The following is a 12,898-nucleotide window of genomic DNA, read 5'->3' as shown; positions in this document are numbered from 1 at the left end:
ACTGAGCTCCACGCTATGTGTTTGTCTGGAACAGAAATGTTTCTCTTCAGATGAATTTATGGTGCGGTTGAAAGGTTAGAGTTTGCAAGGGCTGGGAATGTGTGTGTGTGTGCATGCATGTGCATATGGGTGTACTTACAGTCATTCATATGAGTGTATGGTGATAGTGGGGAAAAGTGACTTCAAAACCACATACATGTAATGAAGTTCTGCTATAGTTCCCGAGTTTCATGCACTCGGGTAAGCCCTGTGCTCAGCAGCATCATCTTTAAGAAGTAATCTCTTGTGAAATATCTGATTACAGAATATTTGACATACAGCAACATAGGTGGATAGGTGACTGAAATGCTGTCCTTCCCCTTTGGAAATGGGGGAAAGGTAGTTACAACCTGAGGAGTACCGAGCATGTTGACATCTGTTCTGTCCTCCAGGGCCTGCCAGTGTGTGTTGAGGTGATTGAACGCATGTTCCACCTCAAGCTTTCAACAAGAGGCCATGCTTCAGTTGTCTAGTCCTGCTACCATTGTTCTGTGTTATCTTCTGGCCTGTATGACTGCAAAGCATATGACTCCTTAGATGCCTCTGTGGAGGGTTGTGGGACTTCATCCTGCACCCTGAAGAACCTCTGCTCCAAACAACTTTGCTAATATAACTGGCCATGGTATCTACAAAGTTCTTGTTTCAGTCTTCTAAGTGCGGGAATGATGAGAAAAAAACAGTAGCTACTCTTAACTTGTGTAGTTGCAGTGTGGGGTGTGGACACGGAATTTAAAAGTAAATACTGTTGGTAATACCAACTAGTAATAATCTCACTGCTGATGTGTATAGAGTGATGGTAAGTATGAACTGAGTTCATTAATCAGGTAAACATTTCTGAAAGTGATGTGAATATTTCTGGTTTTTACCATGCATTCTGTAAATGTTGCTGTTTAGCTTTTGATACTTACAGTATATTTGCTTTAGAGAATGCAGAATCCAGATATATGCTGAGCATCCCAGATAGAGCATCATAAAAAGATTTAGGATGCAGAACGGATGTTTGGGTGGAATCCAGTTTCATTTGGTATAAAGCAGCTGCAGATCCAGCTGGCTATCAGAGCTAATCCACTTTAAAAAAAATGTATGTATTTTTTAGTTGATGGGAGTTATTTATGTATTTTTTAGTTGAGGGGAGTTTAGGGATCAGTGTCTCAAATATCATTTGAGTATGTAGATAGCTGGGGTTTAAAACCGAAGCTTTCTCTGTGACCTTCAGAACAGTTTTGCACCATGGTGCTCCAGTAGAACAGAGATTGAGAGCCACGCTGTAGAAGTAAATTGCCAGGTGATGGTAGTAACTTAACGTGGTTCCAAGCCCTAGGCAGAGCAGGAATTTGGATGTGGATCTTGCACATTTTGGGCACACCACCAGCAGAGGTCACGTGGGATTCATGTTTCCAGTGTGAGGTCTGCAAGCAGGGTCCTTGAGCCTCAGAACCTTTGTAGACCCTGGAGAAGGAGAGTCTTCTTATCACTGAAAAATTCACAAATCTCGTCCTGTATCCTGCATTCAGGTTGGTTTTGTTGAGTAGCTGTTTAGGTTATTTCTGAGGATAATTTTATCAGCTAACTTGCCTGACATACTTTAGGGGTTACTACAGAAGATCTCACCTGGAAGCTCCTAAGTGAATGCAGCTTTTGTATGTTGTAAAACTTGCATGAGATCTCTGAATGTTTTTGGCTGTGATGGTGCAGATTTCCAAACCACTTACCACTGAGCCAAATGCTTTTGTATTTGATAAATGAAAACCTGAGCTTCATGCCACCAGATTTTCTGAGAAACTACCAATACCAAACCACACTTCTAGTTACCCAGTCCAATCTTCTAAATTCCAAGACTGTCACAAGAAGTGCAAAAAGGATTCTGTGCAGTGACTAGATGTAGGATGGAACCCCCAACAAAAAAAAAAAACATCCTATTTGTCCTATTTGTAAACTTAGAATGAAACAACTGGACAAAGCCTGAAGCTCTTTAATCCAGAGCTGGCTGTTCACCACTACGGGTCCAGTTGCTCTTTCAGTCCATAAGAATGTCCTGTTCCCCTTGAGACTGAGAATTTTGAAAATCATTCAAAAGTACGGCCCAAGTAAGGACTTCAGTGGACTAACTACTTTTGAATGGAAGGGTATTTGTTCTTAAACAGCTTTTAATTTACTAGGTTTTAAATCAACTGAATGTCGTCTTTCTAATGCACCATTATGCCTGAAGATCGGAAAGACCATCTTGCTTTCCAAGTACTACCTATAGGACGTTTTATTGCGTTCCTCTGCTCATCACCATCTTGAACATTCCTGATCTTTCTGGTTTTGTCACTGTCTTTCTTTGAACCTTGCAATTTCCTCACTGGGAATGCCATGTGGTACTCCAGATTAGGCTGTACCTCCAATTCAGTGTCAAAACAAATTCTGTGTGTTGTGCTCTGTATTTAGACTATGATTGCACATGCTTCTTGTTTTGAGGTAGTATTCATGGGCTGCACTAAATAACCAACAGAGTCAAATGATTCTATGCCAAAAGGTCACTGCTGTACAATTGTGCAGTAAAAATGCACTGTTGACTGTAACTGGACATGTAACTAGTACTGAAACAAGAAAATTTAATTACCATGTATTCAGAAAGTAAATGTGGTTTTCATATGGAAACATTTAGGGCAGTACCCTTACGGTAATAGGTGTCCAGATGAACAGAGACAAAATCTTTGTAGATCTGCCCTTTACCAGGAAAAGGTCTTTGTATGTCTTAGTAAGTCATGATTGAATATCAACCACTGAGAGTGTAGTTGTTAAAAAGTGCCTTAGATTTCAGTTGGAATCTATCATATTTGAGAAAACAAAGGTTGCTGTGTGCGGGGAGAAGAGCTATACTTTCCACAGTATTGTTGCTTAATATTCTGTAATTGGAATCAGTGTTGGCCTTCCATCATGTCTGTGTGTACACAAGGCTCCATTGTGCATTTCTCAGAGCAGAAAATTTAGATTTTATCAAAATTCTAAAAATACAAAGGCATTTCTGTAGGGTTTTTAGCGTTAAAAATGTGTTACTCTTTCAACATTTTAAAGTGAGCTAATTTCTTCAGAACTTTAGGCAGCTTAAAACTGAATTGTGACTGCAGTGGTTACTACTCACCATAGTGATTACAGCAAAGTTTATGATATGCAAGTGGGAGGTAATTTTCAAGAATACCCCAAATAAATTATAAGTAGCATGTCATCAGCGCTGTTTAGTGCATACTTTCTTACTTTATGTGGCAAGGAGAGAAATAACACTTAGATCTTTAAGTGTTAAATTGTGACTTTAATTATGGTTCAAAAGTTACCTTTGGAATACCTGTCATAGATGAAAAGCTGAATATCTACTTATAGATCACTTTTTTTTTTTCATTTGCTTTGAAATATTGCCATGTATTTTTCAGGCTTCATTCTTCTGCAGTTGTGGTTCAGTCAGTCGTATAGAATGTGCTCATTATGTTTGGCAAGTCATGAAGATGTTGCAACATTAGGGTAGAGCTATTACTGCTCATTTAAAAAAGAACTGGCCTAAATCTTCAGCCTTTCCTCATAGAAGAGGTGCTCCATACCTCTGGTCATTTTTGTGGCTTTCCTCTGGGCCTATTCTAATAGGTCCATATCTTTCTTGTACCAAGGACTCCAGTACTCCAGGTGAGGTTTTACCACTCCATGTGGGGTCTCATCATGTCTCACCACATTCCCATAGCCTACAGACTTGATATCTACACAAAATCTGGACAATGGTAACGGCAAGAGAAAAATAATCAATGTATGATGTACTGATCCAGGAACTGTACTGCAATCTACCTGCTGCATAACTGGTGTAGTGTATACCCAGTGTCGTGAATCTGCACAGAAATGGTAACAGAAGCTGTGAAATAGCATGCCTTTGGGACAGTTTGGTCTCACTGAAATAACTGTGGAGGTTGGCTGCAGCCTGAAGTGTCAGGATTTATGACTTCTGAAAAAAGATTGAAGCATATTTAACGTATTGATTTTTCTTTTTATAAATAGCTCTTTCTCATTTTCTTTACCCATTCCACGTATGGTCCTTTTGATACCCTGCAGCACAGTTTTGTAAGCTGTTTCAGCAGCTGCTCCAGGATTTAATGGATAATTTGAGGTAACATTCCATCTTGCCCGGTGTGACTGCAGCATAAGCAGGACAGCACAAAACTTACTAGCCACTCTCTGCTCTAAGATGATATGTATTTCCAGATGCAGTATTCTGCTCTTAAGGTGCCCATTTTATTCCCATCCTCAGCTTGTTGAACCATCATTTTGTCTGTTTTTATGTCATGAAAAAAAAACCTGTGAAAACCTGAATTTCATTCATCTGACATCTAATTGCTTCCCTTAATAATATGATCTGTGTAAGGTAAGACTTGCAGAAAAATCAGACTGGGAGCCCTGACCTTCCCTTCCCTTTGGCTGGTGGTTCCTCGGAAGGCAGCTGAATAGCCTGTAATGTTCCTACAAGCAGGAATGGAGGTATCAGATGCCCTGACTGTTGCTAGTGCAAGCAACACAATCATAGAATGAGTTTGGCTGGAAGTGATCTTAAAGATCAACCAGTCCAACCCCCTCTGCCACGGGCAGGGACACCTTCCACTAGATCAGGTTGTTCAAAGTCCCATCCAACCTAGCCTTCAGCTCTTCCAGGGATGGAGCAGCCACAACTCTGGACAGCCTGTGCAAGTGTCTCACCATTCTCATAGTGAAGAATTTCTTCCTAGTATCTAAGCCAAATCTCCTCTTTTGTCAGTTTAAAGCCATTCCCCCTTATTCTGTCACTACATGCCCCTGTAAAAAGTCCCTCTCCAGGTTTCTCATAGGCCCCTTTTAGGTACCGGAAGCTGCTCTAAGGTTTCCTGCAGCCTTCTCTTACCCAGGCTGAACCCCAGCTCTCTCAGCATGTCCCCATAAAAGAGGTGCTCCAGCACTTCATTGCTCTACTATGGACTCACTCAAGCAGGTTCACTTCCCTCTTGTGTTTCGGGGCCCCAGAGCTGAATGCAGTACTGCAGGTTGGGTCTCAAGAGAGCAGAGTAGAAGGGGAGAATCACCACCCTTGGCATGCTTGACATGCTCCTTTTGATGCAGCCCAGGACACAGTTGATCTGCATAATGGCTTAAAATTATGAAAACAAATATTATTTTTTAATTTTAATCTTCCAGACGATATAAGGGTGGTGAGACACTGGAACAGGTTGGCCAAAGAACTGGCAAATGATCCATCCCAGGCCAGGTTGGATGAAGCCTTGGATGACATGGTTTAGTGTGAGGTGTCCCTGCCCATGGCAGGGGGGTTGGAACTAGCTGATCTCCTTTCCAACCCTGACTATTCTATAATTCTGTAATGAGCATCACTTTCAGTGTCATTTACTGTTATGTCACCTCTTCCTTTATCAAGTGCTTACATCTGTAAACGTTGCAGTGGGTTGTTTGACCTTGTATTCTGTTGCCTGGGTCGGTGTGAAGCTGCATCTGCCGCAGTTCTGAGCTGCCATTCCTCCTCTTCTCTGAACTCACCTGCCGAGGCAGTTCTTGCTACCGCCGCTTCGGAAAACTATGCGGGAAAAGGGTGCCTCAGGCAGCTGCCCCTCGTCCCATATTCAAAAGGAAGGGTAGCTGAGGGAGGTGATGCAGGCCATGCTGGCAGGCAGCAGCAGCACCGCTGTCCACCGCTTCCCGGTAGGTGGGGGTGTGGAATTGTGTTGCAGCTGCTGCCATCCCTTTGCCGAGGGGGAGCACACCCCCAGGTGCCGGGGAGCGGCGTCGCGGGGCTCCGTGAGACTTCTGCCGCCTGCTGCGGCCTCTGGATTAGTCCCGGAGAGTGTGCTGTACCTTGAAATGGGCCGTTCTGCTTTGTGATGCCTTTCAAATCCCCTCAAGTGCAGTGCAGAAAGCGGGGAGTGGAAATTCTAGAAAGAAAGAAAAAAGGTCATAGGGAAGGAAACTGAGGTTTGATAGGAAAGGGACACGTACGGGAGGAGAGGGGCTGGCGTCGGAAGTCCATCAGAAGGGACCGGGGGGCAGTGCCGGGTAGGGGGACGCACAGGCTCCGGCTGCCGCTGCAGAGGGCCCCCGCCGCCCGCAGCAGGACGGGCTGGCCGCGGATGCACGCTGTGACGCGGTGGCTCCCTTCGCCCCGGTGTAGGGCGGTACCAGAGCAGGCGGTACTGGGGCTGCCCCACGGGGCGGCGGCGGCCGCTCTGCGGCGCTCCCCTGGCTGTGGGGCTTCCTCTCCGATCTCGCACCGGTCCTTCTCTGCCTGCCAAGCGACTACATTTCCCAGCACTTCCCTCTTCCGAGGGGAGCCTCGCTGGCTCTCGCCATCTCTCTCCCTCGCAGGGGGCTCGGTGCGGCGGGGCGGAGCTCGGCAGCCCCGAACCCGCGGCCCCGCAGCCCCCCCGCTCCCCGCCACACTCCCCGTGCAGGCGCGGAGCCGGCGGCGGCGTTGTCGAGCGGGGCGGCGGGCAGCGCCATGCGGGCGGCCGCCTGCCTCTTCTCCTTGGTGCTCTGCGCCCTGCCCGCTGCTCCAGGTGAGTCTCGGCCGCGGAGCAGCGCCTGGCGCTGGGGCTGGGGCCGCGGGGAGCAGGGATGCTGCGCCCGGGGTTGCTGCGGAGCTCCCGCTCCAGCCTGCGCCCCGCGGGCGAGGGCGCAGCGGGTGACGGGTGCCTTTCCCCTTCCCAGGAGGAGCTGGGCGGCGGGGCGAGAGCCGCTTCGCGGAGCGGGAGAGCATCAGGCCCCTGCGGCTGGTCGGCGAGGGCGGCGGCGGGGGGCGGCGGCCGGCTCTGAGTACGCGAGTGCGGAGCGGCGCGGCGCGGACGCAGGTAGGCGCCGGGCTGGGGGACCGCGGCCTGTCAGCCGGGTGGGGGCCCCTGCAGCGGTGCGGTGTGTGCCCGCAGCCGTCCCCCGAGCGATGCCTGTTTGAAAGCGTTGCTGGGTGAGACGCGCGGCTCCCTTCCCTGCAGGAGCATCGGGAATGCCAGCCCTCCAGCAGCAGCGCCCGCATTACTTAAAGGGGCCCCCGACCCCGCTCCTTCCGTCCCCCGGCGGGTGCTTGGGGGCCGAGCCCGCAGCCCGCGGCAGCCGGAGGGCTAGGGGGCCACGGGAGGAAAGTTGCGGTGCCTTTGCGGCATCTGGAAGCGAAACGCTGCGGCTTCATTTCGGTTTCTGTCTGAAGCGTGGGTAGGGAGGGTGAGCGTTCTGGGGACTCGGATGTGCTTTTATAAATAGAAATCGGAAATCGGCAGGGAACTGTTTGAAATATAACGTGGGAACTTACGTAGAAATTTAACTTACATATTGCTGCCCAACCCGGCTATGATTTCTGATTTCTGTCATATGAAGACCAATCCCTGTAGCTTTTAGCAAATAGTTCCCCCAGTTTCTATTAAAACACAGTGATTTTCATCTTGATCATTGAGCATCATATTTGAGGTGCCACATGGCTGTTATATCTAAAGGAGAAAAAAAGCCCTATTGATTCTTTCCTGTTACATATGGAGAACATAAAATCTGTGTCTGTGAGGTAACTGCTGACATCCATGAGTCTCTGTTTCCTCCTTTTTCTGTTGACTACTGTTCATTTAAGGAACAAAATAGCTGGAAAAAAAAAATGTCTCAGATTTCTTTAATATAATCCATAAAGTCTAAGCACTGACAGCTTACATTCATTTTGTGTACTTAAATAATAAAATCTCTTTGTAGCATATTTATTTGCCTCTGTATGTAACATCCTATGGGGAAGTTTTTGAGACTCGAAGACCGTATTTGAAGTACAATAAAATAGGATTCTGTAAGTTCCAAACAGGTGCTTTGCTTTAAAAAATAAAAACCAAATCAGCATTTCAGTGTTATTTGAAGACCTTTGGGCACTCACAAGTTCAAACACTTTGTAACATGTCTGTTTAGAAACCAGTAATGGTTGCATTTGAATCTAGTATTAGGATTCAGACTCTGGACTTACAGAATGAACTGTTAATTAATGGGTTTTGTTTTTCTGAATGTCTCAACTTCTGTTCACTAGCTCTGATGTTCCTAAAAACGTTGAGGTCATCCTCGTTGAGTTCTTAGTATGAATCTTACTCCAACCAGAAAAAATGTAACACTAGTGGATTAAAAAGGGTTAGTGCATTTACCTCACAACAGCCTCCATGCTAAAATGAGCTTGAATGCGTAAGGCTCTATGTGCATTTACAACTTTTCCACCTGATCAGAAAGTTTCTCTCTGATGCTTCAGATATCCACAGCCTCTCTCATGGTATCTGATGGTTGTCAGCCACTGAAGGATGCAGTAGCTTTGGTAGACACCAGAGTGCTCATCAAAGTTATGGACTGAGTTAACTCTTATGGCTGCTTTTGCATGGCTGGTGAAGTCACATGAAGTATAAACATGTGGTGTGCTGGGTTCTGCTCACACATGAAGAGACACCCATGCCTGCCCTGAAGAGTTAACAGTCCAAGGTCAGCAGCATATAAAGGGCAGGGAAACAGATGTGCCTTCTCAGTAAGACTTTCACATGTATTAGTTTGTTTTATGACTAAATATGCTCTGACTGTCTCCATGCCCTATTCTATCCTTTGCTAGCAGTCTTTGGACAGCTAAGTATCAGACTTAGAAAAACTGGTCTCGAGTAGAGATTTCAAACCAGAGCTAATGGCTTTGTGGATTAGTTTAGGGAGGATGCTTCTTGGAGGAGGTTGAAGCATTCAGGGAGACTCTGATGGTTCAAGGACAAGCAGCTGTGTCGAGAAGAGCAAAGATGCCTGGATGGGATAGCACAGTCGGAGGACTAGGCAGTGAGGCTCTAGCTGTTGAATTTATGTAAAACAATTAATTGTGTTTTGAATTATATAAAAATAAAAGGAGAGATAAGCTGGAGAGAAGGAAGTCACATTAAATCGGATCTTATTCCTTTAATTCCTGGATGAAAGCTTTAGCTGCAGAAAGGGCAGGAGGGATGCAAGCCTTAGTTTGGGATTGCACAAAGGGAAATGAAGATGGACATTCAGGAGAACACAGAAGCAGAGCATGGCCTTTGCAGATCTGGAGTTTCAGAACAGGCTTATAGTGGAGTTGAGCCAGAGGAGCATAATACAAGAAAAGGAGATGAAATAAGGTAATTGAAGGCAAAAATATCTGGGAAGTGATGGTTGGCAGATTTATAAAAGTTTGTTTTTTTCCAGCATTTGTTGAGGTTTTTCTTTAGCAACCTCCTTTGTTTTCTTTATTTCTTTAGTTTTGTTAGTTTGGTGTTGTTTTTTTTTTTTTTTTGGTGGGGGGGGGGAAGAGGCATTGCTGTAACTATTGAGTGACTTCTCTACATGCATGTTTTACTATTAAATAATGAAAGAAATAGTCTATGTACTCATCTAGAAACCCAGAATGTAATTGCTTAAGAAACAAAATCGATGTTGTAGTCCAAGATTGCTAGACTTCAGAGCAAAGCACAAGGTGAATGTTGTAGTCTATTATATATTCATGCCATTAATGTTTTAACATACATTATATAGTGGACATTGTAGAATTCATGTGACTTTGGTTTTCTACTTTTGATTCCATCGTGTAATAGAGACACTACCAGTATCCGTGACATTCCTGTATTTCAATTTCTCTGTTCCCCAAAGGGGGACTATTAGCAGCTGCACAGTACTTAATCTAAAGAGTAATCAAGAGAAGATATATCTGAGAATATGCTAATATTGTCATGAATGCAATTCAAGATCTTAGCAATGGACACCGAATTTACAGTTGCATAAGTAAGCCTATTAGAACATGAAGGTCCTTTACGGCAGGAGCATTCAGCGAAGGCTAAGCTAAGATTTTTTTGTGTTTAAAAGAAAGTTCCTACTGTGGACATTTCTAAGGAACCTTTCAACTCCATGCCTCAAGCTGTATTTTGGTATTGTAAGAAACATACAGGAAATCACAAGTGTTTTAATACTTTCCTTTAGTCAATACTGTGCAGACATGTTCTCCATTGAAACGTGGGCCTGCATAAGCATTCCTGCCCACTGCCTGTAATTGTTCTTCCACCTCTGGAGGAGAGCAAAATAAAGCACAAGGTATGCGTTTCCAAACTTGAATTTGTACTATACATCAGCACCTGATTTAGAGGACTTTTTTCTTAATAATTTTCAATGGGTGAAGTGTTCTGGTTGTGAAGATGAGATTGATTTTCCAGCTGGAGATTAGAGTATCAAACCTCCATATGCCTTCCCTCAACCCTAAGTGTAAATTAATAGGGATCTTGCTCTCAGCTGGAGACTACCACACAACACCAGCACATAAGGGTCTCAGTTCTTCTTGAGGCCAGCACTTTGTGGTCATGTTAAGAGGTCTGCACACATGATCTGAGGGACAGCATTGTTCTTCTTGTGGCTTTAATTATGTTATCCTTCTTTTTATGTATTTCTTGATGCTGATATGGAAATTTGTGAGATTTACTATGATTTTCATTGTGAACAAGGTCCTGACTCTGTAAGCTGCTATGGACGTCGGTTCACTCATCTCTGCTGGCTGTGCAAAACATTCATAGTGTAGCAGCTTCTGCTTAACAACCTGTTTTTTTGCTTGCTGGTTGCCAGTTGTCCTGAAGGTTCACTGTATTCCTTACGAGTGATTAGAAGGACTGACCTGGTTGTAGGGAGGGAGCATGGTGTGAAGGGGCTCCAGGACTGACCTGTATCTGGAAGGAGTTGTGTTGTTTGCAGTCCAGAGTGACTCAGTCATTTTCAGCAGTCTTTGTTTGTCTTATGCAGTTTGCGTTTCTGAACTATTTGTGACCAAATGATACAATTCTATACATCAGTTTGGAAGTGTGGCTTACGGATTGCTTAAATAACTTCTTATTGCTAATAATCAATTGCAGGGAAGCTCTGCTCTGTCATGCTGAGCTCGCATAGCTCTGCTTGCACTTGCAGCTGAAATCTTCATTACTTATTCAGGTGTTGCCTAGTCTTTGCTATTGGATTCTCTAATGTCTTGGCCTCTTGCTCTAGTCTTTGAACAGGATATCCTGATTCTCTGCAGGTGCTTCTGAAACTGCTGACTTTGTTTGAAACATTCTCACTTTCTGGTCTGATGCTGTCAACTTCTGTTGATAAGTTCTTGTGTTCAGTAGCTCAAACCATCAGTAGTGTTTTTGTTGTTTAAAAATGAGTTCTGACTGTTGAGGGGCTTATGAAACATCTCTAGACTTTGGGACTGATGGATGGTGACTGTTGGAAAGAGAAGTGTCATGAGAATTTGCCCAGTTTTAAGAATTCTTTTCTGCCCACTTAATCAAATTACTGCTGCCTCTTGGAGAAAGTTAGGTACAATTTTCCATCAGCCTATCACAAATCCAAATGGGGAGGACGCTAAACTGGGATTGAGGCTGTAGCGAGTAATAACATACATTTGGTTTACTGCCAGGTTTGGTTTTCTTCCTACCTTGTTTCCTCTTTTCCCTCTTTCCTTAAGGTTTATAAGGCATTAGACAAAATGTGTGTGGTACTTTATATTCAGTGTATGCAGTTCTGCAGTATTCATGTACGGATCAGATACTCACCAACCTAGCAACATTTTATGAACTGTGAACGACAGTTAAAATATCACTAATGTTGATGCAGGTCCTGCCTTCCTGAAGAGGAAAAAAAGTGCTTAAAGCCAAACACTGCTGTAGACTGCTGCATGATGCCAGAGCATTGAGAGTGCCCTTTGATTTCTGATGTAGGACGCACTTTCAGATGCACCTTTTTTATAAAATATATATATTCACAGTGTGTTTTGGTATTTTATAGGCAAAGAATATTTCTCATTTCCCATTTATCCTTCTTTGCAAGCTCGTTTCAGGGGAGGTCTTTCCCTACTTGATAATGAGATGTTACGACAGTAAATGCATATGTCCAAAAAAATCATTGTCGTGGTTTAAGCCCAGCCAGCAGTCAGTGTGTTATCAACATTATTCTCAGACTAAATCCAAAACACAGCACTGTACCAGCTACTAGGAGGAAAAATAACTCTATCCTAGCCAAAACCAGGGCAGTCATCCAGCCAAAAACCTCTGATAGCTGCTGCTTCAGAGTTCGTGTTGCAGAAATACTGTGTCGGGACTCAGGTTTTACTGTGTCGGGACTCAGGTTTTACTGTATCAGGACTCAGGCTTTGAGGTGGATTAAAAGACATATGTGTCTTTGAAAATCCTAGTCAGGGTAAAAGGGCTGCATGAGAAATCTTTGTTTTGTGTCATCTTCTCTTGCTTGTGCCTTAGCAGAGCTGAAAAGAGAGATGTTCCAAAAGCTAAGACGTAATCTCATAAAGCAGGCTTATATACAGTCATGGATTATCTTAAAGGCTCAGATATAGCAATCCTTATAGAAAGTATTTTTCCTAACATCTGCTTGTTGCCATGATCAGTGTAGTAACTACAAAGTCTGATAGAAAAGTCCTTTCTGGCTCTGGAAATCTATAAATCTGTATTCACTCCTGATGTGTTGGTGCCCTGAGTGCAGGACTAAACTGAACAGTCTACCTGCCACCATTTCACTGAGGATTCCCTGTTTTGGGACCACTGCTGTGGCTCATGAGGCAGAAGCATGTCACTTTCCATGTAATGTCATGATAAATTTTGCTGGGATTTACCCTAATTATGGAGGAACTATGTATGAAGTTAACATTCATTCTAAAATGTTTGCTGCAAGAGCATTATGGGTGCATGTGTTACAGTGTCATAGTAGATCTGGTATTGCATTATTTTTCTGGTGCTCTAGGTCCCTTTTGTGGTCTGTCCTATAACCATATCAGTCTTTAAGTGACTCAAGACTAACAACTTTTCTTAGCACTCTGCTTGTTAAAACA

The 12,898-nt window shown here is 44.2% G+C and overlaps 1 protein-coding gene across 12 annotated transcripts in view; it reads left to right on the top strand.

Moving 5' to 3' along the window:
• Window positions 1-6,126: 6,126 nt before the first annotated feature.
• ADAM22 (ADAM metallopeptidase domain 22) overlaps window positions 6,127-12,898 on the top strand; it is a 131,743-nt gene continuing 124,971 nt past the window's right edge. For all 12 annotated transcript variants that reach the window (XM_061346081.1, XM_061346080.1, XM_061346079.1 and 9 more), the window contains exons 1-2: window positions 6,127-6,593; window positions 6,745-6,884. In XM_061346081.1, the coding sequence (XP_061202065.1) occupies window positions 6,536-6,593; window positions 6,745-6,884 (198 nt within the window). In that variant the 5' untranslated portion in view covers window positions 6,127-6,535. The remainder of the gene's footprint in view (window positions 6,594-6,744; window positions 6,885-12,898) is intronic.

This window comes from Neopsephotus bourkii, unplaced genomic scaffold (genome assembly GCF_033783945.1).
Source record: "Neopsephotus bourkii isolate Nb327-2 ecotype Australia unplaced genomic scaffold, CSIRO-AGI_Nbou_v1 NB_257, whole genome shotgun sequence".
In the NCBI taxonomy this organism is placed as follows: Eukaryota; Metazoa; Chordata; class Aves; order Psittaciformes; family Psittacidae; genus Neopsephotus; species Neopsephotus bourkii.
Note: the sequence above shows the minus strand (reverse complement) of the source record. Positions and strands in the feature narration are given on the sequence as shown.